We start from the raw sequence: 14923 nt of genomic DNA, 5'->3' as shown, positions 1-14923 counted from the left end.
CAAAATAAAACAATACAATATACAGATTAAAATACCATTTAAAAAACTTATTTAAATTAGCCTAAGATTAAAAATTTCCATACTAAAAAACCCCATTTAAAAATTAATAAAATTTCCCATTAAAACTAATTTAAGCCAGCCCCGCGCGGATAAAGAGATGTGTTTTTAGTTCGCGACGAAATGTCCGAAGGTCAGGTATTTGACGTAGACCCGGGGGAAGCTCATTCCAGAGTGTGGGCGCCCCCACAGAGAAGGCCCTTCCCCTGGGGGCCGCCAGCCGGCATTGTTTGGCGGACGGCACCCTGAGAAGTCCCTCTCTATGGGAGCGTACGGGTCGGTGGGAGGCGTGTGGTAGCAGCAGGCGGTCCCGTAAGTACCCAGGTCCTAAGCCATGGAGCGCTTTAAAGGTCATAACCAACACCTTAAAGTGCACTCGGAAAGCCACAGGCAGCCAGTGCAGCCTGCGCAGGATCGGTGTTACATGGGAGCTACGTGTAGCTCCCTCTATAACCCGCGCAGCTGCATTCTGGACTAACTGAAGCCTCCGAGCGCACCTCAAGGGGAGCCCCATGTAGAGAGCATTACAGTAATCCAAGCGAGAGGTAACATCCCGTGCCCGGAAGCACCCTTCTCCCTGGTTCCTGATGCTTACCGGGGTCTGTGATCCCAACCACCAAGAGCTTGCTGAGGACATCGGCCACCACCTGGACCGCCGTCTGGCTGACCACGTGGGCGTGACCGCTGATCAGGTGAATGGAAGGCGTGAGTAAGCGGGAACAGGTCCTGGCGGCTTCCATGCGCACCTCCTTGTGCTCGCTGTTGAGGAAGTGATCCGCACAGTGCCGGACGAACTGAGTCAACGAATGACCTAACGGAAAAGCGGGCAAAGGAAAACGGGGAGTTTTGCGCGGCTCTCTTACCCAGTGTTGTGGTCCATCAGCAGCCTGCGGAGCTGGCAACAGAGTCAGACAGCGATGAGGCTGAGGTGAGGCCAGGGCCATCGGGAAGTGAGGTGGGGACTCCAGAGCCTCCAGAGACTGATAGTAGTGAAGCAGAGGAGCAGGAGGAGCCTGTTCCTAATGCACGCATGAGAAGAGCTGCCAGAAGGCAAGAGCAGCTCAAGCAAAAAGGACCACTCGGGAGTAAGGCCAGGAGATGATTGGCCTCTCCCATAAGGCTTAATAACAGACCAGCAACGGCATTTCAGCTTTGCCGGAAAACAACGTTGTAGCTGCGTCTTCTGTTTCATGTATGTCTCTGTTTTTGTGGCTTCTGGACGTTTGCCAGGAAGGGCCTTTGGCAGTTTGCCTAATTGGACTAAGGTTTGTGAGATAACTTAGGAATTTGTGTTGGGAAGCATTTGTTTTACTTTGAATTGAACGACGCTGGGAATGAAGTAATTCCCAGCTGTTTGGATAAAGTTTATTTTTCCAGGGACTGAGTTTGTTGCTACCTACTTGGGCCTGGGTCACAACACTCGGGCTTTCTCCGTCGGGTGTCCCTTTGCCTCCTTCTCCCACGCGCTTACCTTCAAACTCGAAGCTGCCCAGGGTGCGGAGGGCGAGTGTGATGCTGGCCACGTCGTTGGCCTCGGGAATGTTGGTGAGGCTGGGAGAAGCCAGCTGGTGGGCGAGTCCTTTCGGCATGCCCGGGTGACGCAGCGGGCGATGCATCAGCACAAGAGAAAGCATCTTCAGCAACCCATCCTGGATCTCTTTTTTCAGCTGTGGGATCTGGCGGCTCAGGTCGTACAGGACAGCTGTCAGGGCAGGGCTGAGGACAAGATACAGAGGCCCGTTGGTAAACTGTGAGTTGGCGCTTGCGATCCTTGCCAGACCCTTACCTAGATATTGTATTACTGTATTTTTCAGAGTATAAGACGCACCTTAGTTTTTGGGGAAGAAAATAAGAAGAAGAAAAAAATCTGCCTCTGCCTACCAGCATCCATCTGGCGAGCGTCCTCTTAAGTGTGTGAGTGTTGAGGGCTGTTTGGAAACTGAAACAGTATTCGCTGTGTGAGCAACTAGGAAGGAGACAGCAAGGAGCCTGGGCGTGGCTTAGCTCTGCAGCTCTGAGTCTGTGCTAAAGCTGCAAACTAGTCTGCTGCTCAGCACGTAGACTTGTATACCGCTTCACAGTGCTTTTCAAGCCCTCTCTAAGCAGTTTACGGAGTCAGCCTCTTGCCCCCAACAATCTGGGCCCTCATTTTACCAACATCAGAAGGATGGAAGGTTAAGTCAACTTTGAGCCTGGTGAGATTCGAACTGCCAAACTGCTGGCAGCCGGCAGTCAGCACACATACCCTGTACTACCGCATTTTAACCCCTGCACCGCTATGCTCCTATAGGTGTATGCGTATGCATGTATGTGTATATGCGGGCACCAGAATTTCATTTTTAATAATAAGATGATAATAAGATCATCTTATTATTTCAGCAGGGAGGGTACACGCAGTGGATTTTGGTCCAAGGCCTGTGAAGAAAACCCAATTCCCAGGCTTCAAATCTCAAGTGTTTTCTAGGTACTAAAGCAAACCCCCGAGAAAAAGTCAACTAAGCAGCTGCTCACACTTTTTGTTACATAACTGAACATGAGGCTGCTTTCAGCTATCGTGAATGTATAACAATGTCTGGCGATTCAGAGAGCTAAATGCAGGCCCGACGCCGAAGACTAGGAGGGTGCTGAAGTGAATGCAAGACCTACCTCAGCCCCACAGCCAACATGGGCTCCAGAAGTTCCTTGATGTCTTGCTGAATAGAGGGACCCATTGCTCGTGCCAGCATGCTGATGCAGGTAAAAACAGTGGCGTCCACCTGCACAGATTTCTGTCTCCTAAGGAGGCATGGATTACATTCCTTTAAGCAAGCCAAATTTTTCATACACAACGGCAACTTAGCCATAGAACAATTCTCACCCCCACCTGACAGGAAGTTTACAGGTGACATGGGTGGAAAAAATAGCTGGGACTGTGACCTCATGAGCTTCAACACCCAAAGACCGTGCTGTGGTCCGCCAGCAGCCTGTGAAACTGGCAGCGGAGTTGGACAGTGATGAGGCTGAGGAAGAACATGGGCCAGTCCTGGAGGCTGGGGAAGGCCCGGATGAGGGCTCTGTGTCGGAGGCAGAGATGGGGCCAGGGCCATCTGGGAGTGAAGTGCGGACTCCAGAGCCTCCAGAGGCTGACAGTAGTGAAGCAGAGGAACAGGAGGAGCCTGTTCCTAATGCACTCATGAGAAGAGCTGCCAGAAGGCAAGAGCAGCTCAAGCCAAGAGGACGACTCGGGAGTAGGGCCAAGAGATGATTGGCCCCTCCCATAAGGCTTAAAAGACCAGCAACGGCGTTTGGGCTCTTTGTCGGAAAACAACATTGGTAGACTTGCTCCTTGTCTTGCTGCATTTATTTCTTGTCGGCGTCTTCTGCTTCTGAACTTTTGCCAAGAAAAGCCTTTGGCAGTTTGCCTAATTAGACCAAGGTTGGTGATAAGACTGAAGAATTGTGTTATGAAGAATTTGCTTTCATTTAGTTTGGACTAAACTGAGAATGAGTTAATTCTCAGCTGTTCTAATAAAGTCTGTTTGTTTTTGAACTGAGTGCATCTACTACTACCTACTTGGGCCTGGGTCACAACAGACCTGATGTAGGAAGTAGCTATTTGGGGCAGGGGGCTCTGGGCTGGAGAGAGCCTTAAAGCTCTTGCGGAATCTCTTTTTGATGACTTTCAACTTAGTCCAAAATGAGAGTGAACATCCATTTGTGTTAATTAACCATCAACGCTCAAGAATTGGGAATTGTTTCAAAGGTCAGAGGGCTGTCGTTCCCACTAAAACGGGATGCCTAATCCTGAAAAACTCACAATGTCTGGAAACCCTCACTTACTTGTGGGTAAAATCCTTCAACGGAAGGGCACCTTTGATAATTTCAAGAACCTTGGGCAGGTAAACCTGGAACTCTGACCGCACAGCCACAGAGAGCAAACCCAGGGCTTGAAAAGCAGCCGTTCGCTCTTTTTCCTTCTTCACGCAGCTCAAGACGTGGCTCATAGTGTCAGGAAGATAGTGGTCAGCTGGTCACCCAACAGCAACGGAGGAGGAAGAATAAAAATCACACACTTTTGTTAAGAAAACACAGATTGCTAATTCAGAGGATTCAAACGTGCTCAAAAAAAAATGCAGAGTATCAGCAAGATAATTAGGAGGAACGGGACACAGTTCGCATGCTGTTGTGGCCCAACAGCGGCCAGCAGAGCTGGCAGCAGATTTGGACAGCGAGGAGGTTGGGAAAAAACGTGGGCCAGTCCTGGAGTCTGGGGAAGGTTCTGATGAGGGCTCTGCATCGGAGGCAGAGAGAGGGCCACGGCCATCTGGGAGTTAGGTGCTGCCTCCAGAGCCTCCGAAATCTGACATCAGCGAGGCAGAAGGACAACGTGAGCCTTTTCCCAGTGTGTGCATGCCCAGAGCTGCCAGAAGGCAAAACAATTAAGAAAAAAAAGGGCGACTCGGGAGTAAGGCTTGGAGATGATTGGCCCCTCCCATAAGACATAAAAGAGGAGCAAACTGAGGTGAGCCTTTGCAGGAAGGCAATTAGTTCATATAGTCAATTCAAGCTCTGAGAAGCTCCTCTCGACTCTGTGCTCCGTTTGGCCTTGCAAAACTAATGGACAGTTAGGTCTCTGGCAGCGTTTCAAGGGAGATAAAGGGGGGCGCTTATCCACATTACCCCGAAAGACTGTGTCAACTCAAGCAGACATCTGTCGGACTGTTTGTGAATCATTATGGGCTGTGAATGACCATAATTTTAAATTTTAAATGGGATTTTAAATTGGGTTTTATTTTATGTATTGTATTTTAAATTATTGCCTAAATTGAATAAGTTTTTTAATTTTGGTTTTATTGTATTGTATGTTATTGTTATTTTATCTGGTTGTTAACCGCCCTGAGTCCTTCGGGAGAAGGGCGGTATAAAAATTAAAATAATATTATTATTATTATTATTATTATTATTATTATTATTATTATTATTATTATTATTATTATTATTATTATTATTATTATTATTATTATTCACAGCCGTCTCAATAAAAGAGGTTTTTGGGACTCAGATTGTGATATATGCTTTCTCAGGAAGCCTAGGTCAGAACACATGTGTTCAAGAGGTCATTCCTCTAAGATTGTAAGAATCTGGAGCAGGACGTGTTTAATGGCTTCCTGAATTAAACTAATTAGAAATAGCAATAGCACTTATATACCGCTTCACAGTGCTTGACAGCCCATTCTAAGCCGTTTACAGAGTCAATGTACTGCCCCCTAACAATCTGGGTCCTCATTTTACCAACCTGGGAAGGATGGAAAGCCGAGTCGACCTTGAGTCAGTGAAGATTGAACACCTGGTTGTGGGCAGAATTAGCCAGCAATACTGTATTCTAACCACTGGGCCATCACGGCTCTTGGGTGCTGGCACAATGGACCCTCAAAATTCTTTCAACTGCTTAGTGACATGCCACCCAGTTGAATGCACTAGGCTCTACATCAGGGGTCTCCAACCTCGGCGACTTTAAGGCTTGCGGACTTCAACTCCCAGAGTTCCTCAGCCAGCCAAGCCAGCGAAATTCAGAGCAAAGCTGGCTGAGGAACTCTGGGTGTTGAAGTGCGCAAGCCTTAAAGTTGCCAAGGTTGGAGACACAGAGAGAGAAAAAAGGCACATAGTTCTATATATCCTCCACAGAAAAGAAACAATTAGCAAAAATAAATGAAATCTTTCTGGTGTCTCATTCCCAAGTACCAACCTCCATCCCTGCTCTTTACCTGTGAAAGCGGAAGGGCGGAAAGCAGCCAGCCGTGGCAATAAGCTGAGGACAGTCATTTGAATCAAAGTATTCTTGCTGCTTCGGCACTTCAGGACCCAATAGCACACCTGAAAAGCGAAAGGGTTCCATTAATAGCTGAGGCAGCACCCCCAAAAACAACACTTCAAATCTCAGCTGGGGACAGATAGGAAAGCTTGGAAGCAGGGAGGCAGACCAAAGGAGAAGCTTTCTCAAGCGTTTTCTCTTTTAAAATAAACAAATAAAAAGGTCTTTTTACAGAAGATACCCAAAAAGATGTTAAATCAGGTAAGCACAGTTCTTGCGCAATTCTTTTCATAAGGGAGAATCTGCCATCAATAACATTTCCTTATCCAAACACAAAAACGCACTTTTGTTTTCTTTTTACACACCAGCAAGAAATAGTTGTCAAAAAAAATCAGTTTTCAAAGGAGTTTCTCCTGTTATCTGGATTGGCACCTTTGGTCTGCCTCAAAAAACCCCCCCAAATGATCAGGGCTTTTCTAGATGCTCTTCAAAAGCACTTGCAATTGAGAAGGGGGAAAATTCACCTGGTCAAACTTCTCCTCCATTAACTCTCGGCAGCAACGGCTCTCTACCAAAGTTGACTTGGCTGGGACCGGTAACGCCCCAAATCCCAGGATTCCTGAGTGGGGGCTGTAGCCCAGAAGTCCGATCAAGGCGTTGCACTGTTGGGGCTGTACCGACTGGAAGCTGGAGAAAGGGGTGACGTGACGGGGCTTGGTGCCGAAGCCCAAAAGATCCTTGCAGTATTTGTCATGCACCAGCTGCTGCTGGGTGATTTCTTCCATCTCTTCCCTGAGGCGCTAAATGGGAAGAGGAAGAAGAGGGTTAAGATTGGGCGGTGGGAAGGGGTGCAAACGAGCAGTGGGGCGGGCTGGTGCCTCAGGATTGGAAGTAGAGAAGGGCAGCCTTGTGGAATCAAAGCAACTGCTTATCTCATCCGTTTGTAGCCTTTAATGGCAGCAGCTGTTCCAATTCTGTTGGGCAAAAATTTATTTTAGCATACAGGAACAATGATGGTGTAGAAGCACATATAGGGACGTGGTGGCTCAGAGGCTAAGAGGCTGAGCTTGTGGATTGAAAGGTCGGCAGTTCAGCGGTTCGAATCCCTAGCACCGCATAACGGGGTGAGCTCCCGTGACTTGTCCCGGCTTCTGCCAACCTAGCAGTTTGAAAGCACGTAAACAAAAAATGCAAGTAAAAAAAATAGGGACCACTTTGGTGGGAAGGTCACAGCGTTCCGTGCACCTTTGGTGTTGAGTCACGCCGGCCACGTGACCACGGAAACGTCTTCGGACAGCGCTGGCTCTTCGGCTTTGAAACAGAGAGAGCACCCCCCCCAGAGTCGGGAACGACTAGCACATATGTGCGAGGTGAATCTTTACCATTATCTTTTTAGAAGCACGTATCTAATTTTTTTTAAAAAAAAATTTTTAATTTGCATTTATATCCCGCCCTTCTCCGAAGACTCAGGGCGGCTTACACAGTGTCAAGCAATAGTCTTCATTCATTTGTATATTATATACAAAGTCAACTTATTGCCCCCCCAACAATCTGGGTCCTCATTTTACCTACCTTATAAAGGATGGAAGGCTGAGTCAACCTTGGGCCTGGTGGGGCTTGAACTTGCAGTAATTGCAAGCAGTTGTGTTAATAACAGACAGACTTAGTCTGCTGAGCCACCAGAGGCCCCTAATCACGTATCTTTCTGCAGCTCATGGAACTCTACGCTGAAAAACTTCCCATTTGCTGTCCGAGTCACTATTTTTTTCAAGGTTTTTAATCCATGCTGAAGGACAGGAACGTCTTACAGCGACATGCCCCCCTCTTCAACTGAGGGACTCACCTCTCCTTCCATGCTGCTAATCCGCACCAGCTCGTTGAGGATCAGTAAGGCACCGTGAATTCGGTCGTCTCGGTTCACACCCTTTTCTTTCGCCACAGACTCATCAAAGCCCTTCTCAGCTTCCTCATAGGTTTGCTGAAACAACATGGACTAATTGCTTAGAACCGAATATTAACCTCTCAAAATAGTTGTGCTTGATGGGATCTAGGATAATACCACGTATCTTCAAAAGCCTCAGATTCTAAATCCTTCCCACTACTTCAACCGACCTAATGGGTTTATGGCTTCGGGAAGAAAAAACCCCAAATGCCCCTTCCTTACTCGGTACCACTGCGGCTTCTGCATCTCTTTGGACTCGCGTTGAGTGGTCAAGATAAGACAAGCTCGTAAAGCTGAAACGGCTCCTTCCCGGATGGCCTGCTTTGGATCCCACACAGCGACAAAGATGTTGTCAAAAAATGGCTGCACTTGCTGGAAGAAGAACGTGGGAACACTGATGGCCAACTCTCGCAAAACCAAGACCTGGGCAAAGAAAAAGAGATTACCAATAACAGCAGCTTTATACATCAGTATTAAAGGTAAAGGTTCCCCTCGCACATATGTGCTGGTTGTTCCCAACTCTAGAGGGCAGTGCTCATCTCCGTTTCAAAGCCGAAGAGCCAGCGCTGTCCGAAGACGTCTCCGTGGTCATGTGGCCGGCGTGACTCAACGCCAAAGGCCCACGGAACGCTGTTCCCTTCCCACCAAAGGTGGTCCCTGTTTTTCTACTTGCATTTTTTACGTGCTTTCGAACTGCTAGGTTGGCAGAAGCTGGGACAAGTCACGGGAGCTCACCCCGTTACGCGGCACTAGGGATTCGAACCGCTGAACTGCCGGCCTTTCGATCGACAAGTTCAGCGTCTTAGCCACGGAGCCAACAATATCCCACATACATCGGTATTACACATTAGTTATATATATAAGTGTTAACGATGAATCAACATCTTTTAAAAAACATCCATTTGCGACTTCACGGTGGATATGGGAGGAATTAAAAGGAATGAAGTCAGTGTATGTCTCAGAAATAAGTCACCGAATGTCAAAATCTCCTAGGCAGCTTGAACCATAGCTATTCTTACCGCTGCATGTCTCCGTCCTTCGTTCCTGTCTGCGCCCAGCCACTCCAGAGCCCGTTTCACTTCAAATTCCACATATTCTGCGGTGAAGGTATCACCGGCCATCGCAAGACGCCCAATGGCTTTGGAGGCCATCTCCATGACAACAGGGTCATTGGATGGAAGAAGGTTCCTTAGGTAGTTGGCGAACCTGCCGATGCGCGTGGCATTGCCTCCCTCCACACCAATGAGGCTTGCTGAGGAAGAGAAAAACACCAGCAAACACTTAAAAGTGTCAGAGCTGCTAAAGGACGAATGTGGGTAATTCATCGGAGGAAACAGGATACAGGTAGTCCTCAACTTACGACCGCAATTGAGCCCAGAATTTATGAAGGTAAGCGAGAATCTCGCTTCCCCATTGACTTTGTTTGTCAGTAGGTCGCAAAAGATGGTCACATGACACCAGGACAATACAACTGTCATAAATATGAACCAGTTTGTTTGTTTTTTTAATTTGCATTTATATCCTGCCCTTCTCCGAAGACTCAGGGCGGCTTACACTATGTTAGCGATAGTTGCCAAGCATTTGAACGTAAATCATGACCATGGGGATGCCACAACAGTCGTAAGTGCGAAAAATGGCCGTAAGTCACTTTTTTTCAATGCCATTGCAACTCTGAACCGTCACTAAATGAATTGTTGTAAGACGAGGACTACACTGTATTCCTGCTACTTTTTGGGGACACTTCACAAACAAGTGGCACAGATCTCTCCACCAATATTCTTTAGGCAATCCATCTGGCTACTGAGTGGTGCGGTGGCCTAGAGGTGGAGCTCTCGCCTCACAATCAGGAGGCTGTGAGTTCGATCCTAGGTAGAGGCAGATATTTTTCTCTCCGGGCACAATGAAAAATATATATCTGCTTGAATATAACTCCGCATTGGGGCCAGTAAAACACTCAGCTCCATTCAGATGCCCGGACTCCACCCCTATGCAAGGGATTATGGGGTCTTTAAAAGAAGATGAATCTATCTGGCTGCTCACCTATTGCCAAAATGCCTCCTTTCCTTTCATTTGCATCTGAACTAGAGACCAACTCGAAGATGTGATGGTTCAGCTGATCGTAAAAACGTGTGGATTCTTCTTGGCTCATCTGTGCAAGAGGGGGGAAAAAAGAGGGTGCGAATTACCCAAAACCTTTTATCAAACCTTAATGGAAAAGGATGAAACAAAACACGTAAGAAATATGCCTGATTGTAACTCAAAAAGAGAGGTGAGGAAAAAGGTTCTTGTTTGCTTCCGTCGAAGAAAGCAAAGTTCAGAGCAGAAAATGAGCTTCAAGGTCCAAGTGTGGATCACCTCCCTGTCCCACAGTCACACTATAAAGGGCCTAATAAAGGAGAATATTTGTAGCTCAGGGTAGACATGAGGAGACATCGGTGCTCTCTGAGCTTGGTGGTTTTCTTGCAGACGTTTCTTTTTTTTTTGTTTTGTTTACATTTATACCCCGCGCTTCTCCGAAGACTCAGGGCGGCTTACAGTGTATAAGGCAATAGTCTCATTCTATTTGTATATTTACAAAGTCAACTTATTGCCCCCCCAACAATCTGGGTCCTCATTTTACCTACCTTATAAAGGATGGAAGGCTGAGTCAACCTTGGGCCGGGCTTGAACCTGCGGTAATTGCAGGGTACTGTGTTCTAATAACAGGCTCCTTACAGCCTGAGCTATTCCGGCCCTTTTCATTACCACATCAGTGCTTTGGGAAGCACAGAACTACCACAGCAGTTCGTCCCGGAGGGAGGGAGGGGGGGAGGGAGGAAGGAAATGAAATTGGGTTGACATGAGGAGTTCTTGGTGCTTTCTGACCCTGGTGGTTTTCTTACGTTTTATTACCCAATCTAGGTAACATCATCAGTGCTAGTACCAAAGGTAGGCAGGCAGGAAGGAAGGAAGGCAGGCAGGCAGGAAGGAAGGCAGGCAGAAAGGCAGGCAGGCAGGCAGGAAGGCAGGCAGGCAGGCAGGAAGGAAGGCAGGCAGGAAGGAAGGCAGGCAGGCAGGAAGGAAGGCAGGCAGGCAGGAAGGCAGGCAGGCAGAAAGGCAGGCAGGCAGGCAGGCAGGCAGGAAGGCAGGCAGGCAGGCAGGAAGGAAGGCAGGCAGGAAGGAAGGAAGGCAGGCAGGCAGAAAGGCAGGCAGGCAGAAAGGCAGGCAGGCAGAAAGGCAGGCAGGCAGGCAGGAAGGAAGGCAGGCAGGAAGGAAGGAAGGCAGGCAGGCAGGAAGGCAGGCAGGCAGAAAGGCAGGCAGGCAGGAAAACAGGCAGGCAGGCAGGCAGGAAGGAAGGCAGGCAGGAAGGAAGGAAGGCAGGCAGGCAGAAAGGCAGGCAGGCAGAAAGGCAGGCAGGCAGGCAGGAAGGCAGGCAGGCAGGAAGGCAGGCAGGCAGGCAGGCAGGCAGGCAGGCAGGCAGAAAGGCAGGCAGGCAGGAAGGCAGGCAGGAAGGCAGGCAGGCAGAAAGGCAGACAGGCAGGCAGAAAGGCAGGCAGGCAGGAAGGAAGGCAGGCAGGCAGGCAGGAAGGAAGGAAGGAAGGAAGAAAGGAAGGCAGGTAGGAAGGCAGGCAGCAGGAAGGAAGGAAGGAAGGAAGGAAGGAAGGCAGGCAGGCAGGCAGGCAGGCAGGAAGGAAGGCAGAAAGGAAGGCAGGCAGGCAGGCAGGCAGGCAGGCAGGAAGGAAGGAAGGAAGGCAGGCAGGCAGGCAGGCAGGCAGGCAGGCAGGCAGGCAGGAAGGCAGGCAGGCAGGCAGGCAGGAAGGAAGGCAGGCAGGCAGGCAGGCAGGAAATCCTGTAGCTCAGGATTGACATGAGGAGCCCTCAGTGCTCTCTGAGCCTGGTGGTTTTCTTACAGATGTTTCACTATCCAATCTAGGTAACATCGTCCGTGCTACGAAGGGTCTTCCCAGCTCACCTCTCGGAGTTCCATGGTGACGTAATGCTGCAAATCCTTTGCCGCCTTCGCCCGGGTCTCTTCATTACGGCTCTTGAGGCCACCAGCAAATTGCTGGAGGATAATGACCGTCCCAGACATGGTGGCATTGAGTGTTCCCGGTTTTTCCGATGGGGGAGAAGCAGACGCAGCCAAATCTTATCCGGAAGCAACCTAGGAAGGAGAAGATAAGAGAAAGATTCAAGTCAACCTTATCTCCTCCACAGTACAGGTAACATCATCAGTGCTAGTACTGAAGGAAGGAAGGAAGGAAGGAAGGAAGGAAGGAAGGAAGGAAGGAAGGAAGGAAGGAAGGACGGACTTGCGTCCCACGTCTGAGCCCAAATTTTCTGTCGTTAAAGTGAAACATTTCTTAAGTGAGTTTTGCCCCCTCGGTTTTACGACCTTTCTTGCCACAGTTGTTTAAGTGAATCGCTGCAGTGGGTAAATTAGAAGCAAGGATGTTAAGTGAATCTGGCTTCCCCATTGATTTTGCTCGTCAGAAGGTCGCAAAGGACGTGGGGGGGGGGGTGTCACGTGACCTCGGGACACAGCAACGGTCATAAATATGACTCGGTTGCCAAGCGTCTGAATTTTGGTCGTTAACTGTGAAAAAAACGGTTGTAAGTCGCCTTTTTGTGCCGTTGAACAGTCACTAAATGAACCATTTTAAGTTGAGGACTACCTGTACTGGAGGAAACTGGTTTTTGTTTTTTTGGGTGGGATTTTTTTTAATTTTTTTAAAAAAAAACCACATACAATATGTTTTTTGAACAAAATATCAGCCAAGTACATAATCAAATCCAATTCAGTTTCCCCCCACTCTCTTGTATATTTTATCAATATATTTCCCTTCCCCACCTTTTTAATTTCACTATTTGCATATCTCTAATATAAAAAAGAAATTCTAGTCTAACCCTCTGTCCTGAATTTAACTCTATCCCCCTTTTTTTTTGCCCCCTTTCTTATCTCTTCCGTCTATATTAGAACCCTATATTCCCATTTAAATAACATCAACATCTATAATATCATTACATTTCAATAAACATTTTCAAAATCATTATTCTTAATCATATAAAAAGCAAAACAGAAACAACAAAGAAGAAAAAAACGATACAGGCTAACATTCATTGTTTCAAAAAAAAAATCTCTTATTTGCATTAACTCTCATCTCTGGTATTTCAATCTTAATCTATATTAATCCCCTTTTTGTTTTTCTTTAAAGTTCCTTGCTTTACAAACAATGCATCTTATGTTTCTATCAATTCTGCCCGTCTACATAACATCAATATCAACCATTTCTTTACCAATGAAAGTTTTAAGGTTATTATTCTTAAGTTTCATTTAAAAAAAAAAGTAAAGAGGAGCAAACATTTCTCTTATTTCAAAAAAAGTGTCATGCTTATACTTATATATTCTCATCTCTTGGAAGTTTTAATCTTAATCTATTTAAATTCCATTTTTATTCTCCCTTAAACTTCCATGCTTTCTTGATTTATCCTATTTTTCTATTAATTCTCCTTTTTTCCCTGTTTTGTTTCCAGAGGAAACTGTTTTGTCATCAGCCTTGAGCTGGGATTATTCCACAGTGGAATAATCTTCCGTGGGAACCTGCAAACTCCAGATGTGGCCATTCTCGGCATGTCCGTCAAAGACCTTGGAGTTTTCATATCAAACGATCTAAGTGCCAAAGCCCATTGCAACTACATCGCCAAAAAGGCTTTAGTAAACCTAATCTTGCGTAGCTTCTTTTCCAAAAACACTACACTACTAATTTCAGAGCATACAAAACATTTGCTAGACCAATTCTCGAATACAGCTCGACAGTCTGGAACCCACACCTAATTTCGCACATTAATACAATTGAGTGGTCCAGAAATATTTTACAAGAAGAGTTCTCCACTCCTCTGATCACAACAAAATACCTTATGCCACCAGACTTTAAATCCTGGGTTTAGAAAACTTAGAACTCCGCCGCCTTCAACATGACCTGAGTTTAACTCATAGAATAATCTGTTACAATGCCCTTCCTGTTGAAGACAACTTCAGCTTCAATTGCAACAATACACGAGCACACAACAGATTTAAGCTTAATGTGAACCGCTCCAATCTTGATTGCAGAAAATATGACTTCAGTAACAGAGCTGTTAATGCCTGGAATGCACTACCTGACTCTGTGGTCTCTTCCCAAAATCCCCAAAGCTTTAACCCAGGGATGTCCAAACTTGGCCCCTTGAAGAATGGGGGACTTCAACTCCCAGAATTCCCCAGCCAGCAACTTACCCATATTTATAGCTCATGCTGGCTGGGGAATTTTGGGAGTTGAAGTCCCCCATTCTTCAAGGGGCCAAGTTTGGACATCCCTGCTTTAACCAAACACTCTCTACTATTGACCTCACCCCATTCCTAAGAGGTCTATAAGGGGCGTGTTTCCTTTCTTTATATCCAATTAATATAGTTATTGCATGCTTATGCTTATATATATATATTGTTATGTTTGACAAATAAATAAATAAATAATAAATAAATAAATGTCCCCATATTGGGCAGCTGCTGAAAGGCCTTCAACATCTGGCAGCCCCAACCAAGCGCCCTAAAAGCGGGAGTTCCTTGGTGGCCTCTGCAAACCTACCTCAGGAAGGACTAGAAACTTGAGCAGGCGGAGCTGGCCTAGAAATGACACACACACACACACACACTTCCATACACACACATATAATGACCCTGTTTCCCCCCCCCCGCACCAGAGCTGGGAAATCTTGGGGGGCTGGGAGGAGCCCCATGACTGAGGGGGTGCCGTTCAAATGGGGAGGGGCGGCGCCTAATAAGTGGGAGGGGCCTATCAGGAGAGACGAAGGGGGGTTGAAGAACCAGTGGGCGGGGCCTGGGGAGTGGGCGGGGCAACTGTCTGAGGGGAGAAGCGAAGAGGTCGCCGCCGCCGCCGCTCCAAAATCCGCCTCAGAAGCGGCGGAGCGGCGTTTTTCAAAGCCCTCAAGGGCGCCGAGCGGGATTCCTGACACTCACGTCGAGGCCTATCCTCCACCGGCTCCTCCGCCTCACTCCTCCATCTTCCTTCTTCGCGGCCCGCTCGGCTCCGCCATCCTTTTTCTTGCCTCCACTTCTTTTTTTTTTTTTTAATTCCGCCCTTTCTGGATCGCCGGCG

At 47.4% G+C, this 14923-nt stretch overlaps 1 protein-coding gene across 2 annotated transcripts in view; it reads right to left on the bottom strand.

Annotated features, from left to right (window-relative positions):
- Nucleotides 1-14923, bottom strand: part of MTOR (mechanistic target of rapamycin kinase) — a 95024-nt gene extending 80101 nt beyond the window's left edge. For both annotated transcript variants that reach the window (XM_058161019.1, XM_058161020.1), the window contains exons 1-12: nt 14785-14923; nt 11743-11934; nt 9831-9939; nt 8810-9042; nt 8013-8213; nt 7692-7826; nt 6373-6648; nt 5802-5910; nt 3877-4063; nt 2704-2832; nt 1529-1773; nt 653-868 (exon numbers count right to left, since the gene is read on the bottom strand). In XM_058161019.1, coding sequence (XP_058017002.1) covers nt 653-868; nt 1529-1773; nt 2704-2832; nt 3877-4063; nt 5802-5910; nt 6373-6648; nt 7692-7826; nt 8013-8213; nt 8810-9042; nt 9831-9939; nt 11743-11862 — 1960 coding nt within the window. In that variant the 5' untranslated portion in view covers nt 11863-11934; nt 14785-14923. The remainder of the gene's footprint in view (nt 1-652; nt 869-1528; nt 1774-2703; nt 2833-3876; nt 4064-5801; nt 5911-6372; nt 6649-7691; nt 7827-8012; nt 8214-8809; nt 9043-9830; nt 9940-11742; nt 11935-14784) is intronic.

This window comes from Ahaetulla prasina, chromosome 18 (genome assembly GCF_028640845.1).
Source record: "Ahaetulla prasina isolate Xishuangbanna chromosome 18, ASM2864084v1, whole genome shotgun sequence".
Classification (NCBI taxonomy): Eukaryota; Metazoa; Chordata; class Lepidosauria; order Squamata; family Colubridae; genus Ahaetulla; species Ahaetulla prasina.
This window is presented reverse-complemented; position numbering and strand designations above follow the sequence as displayed.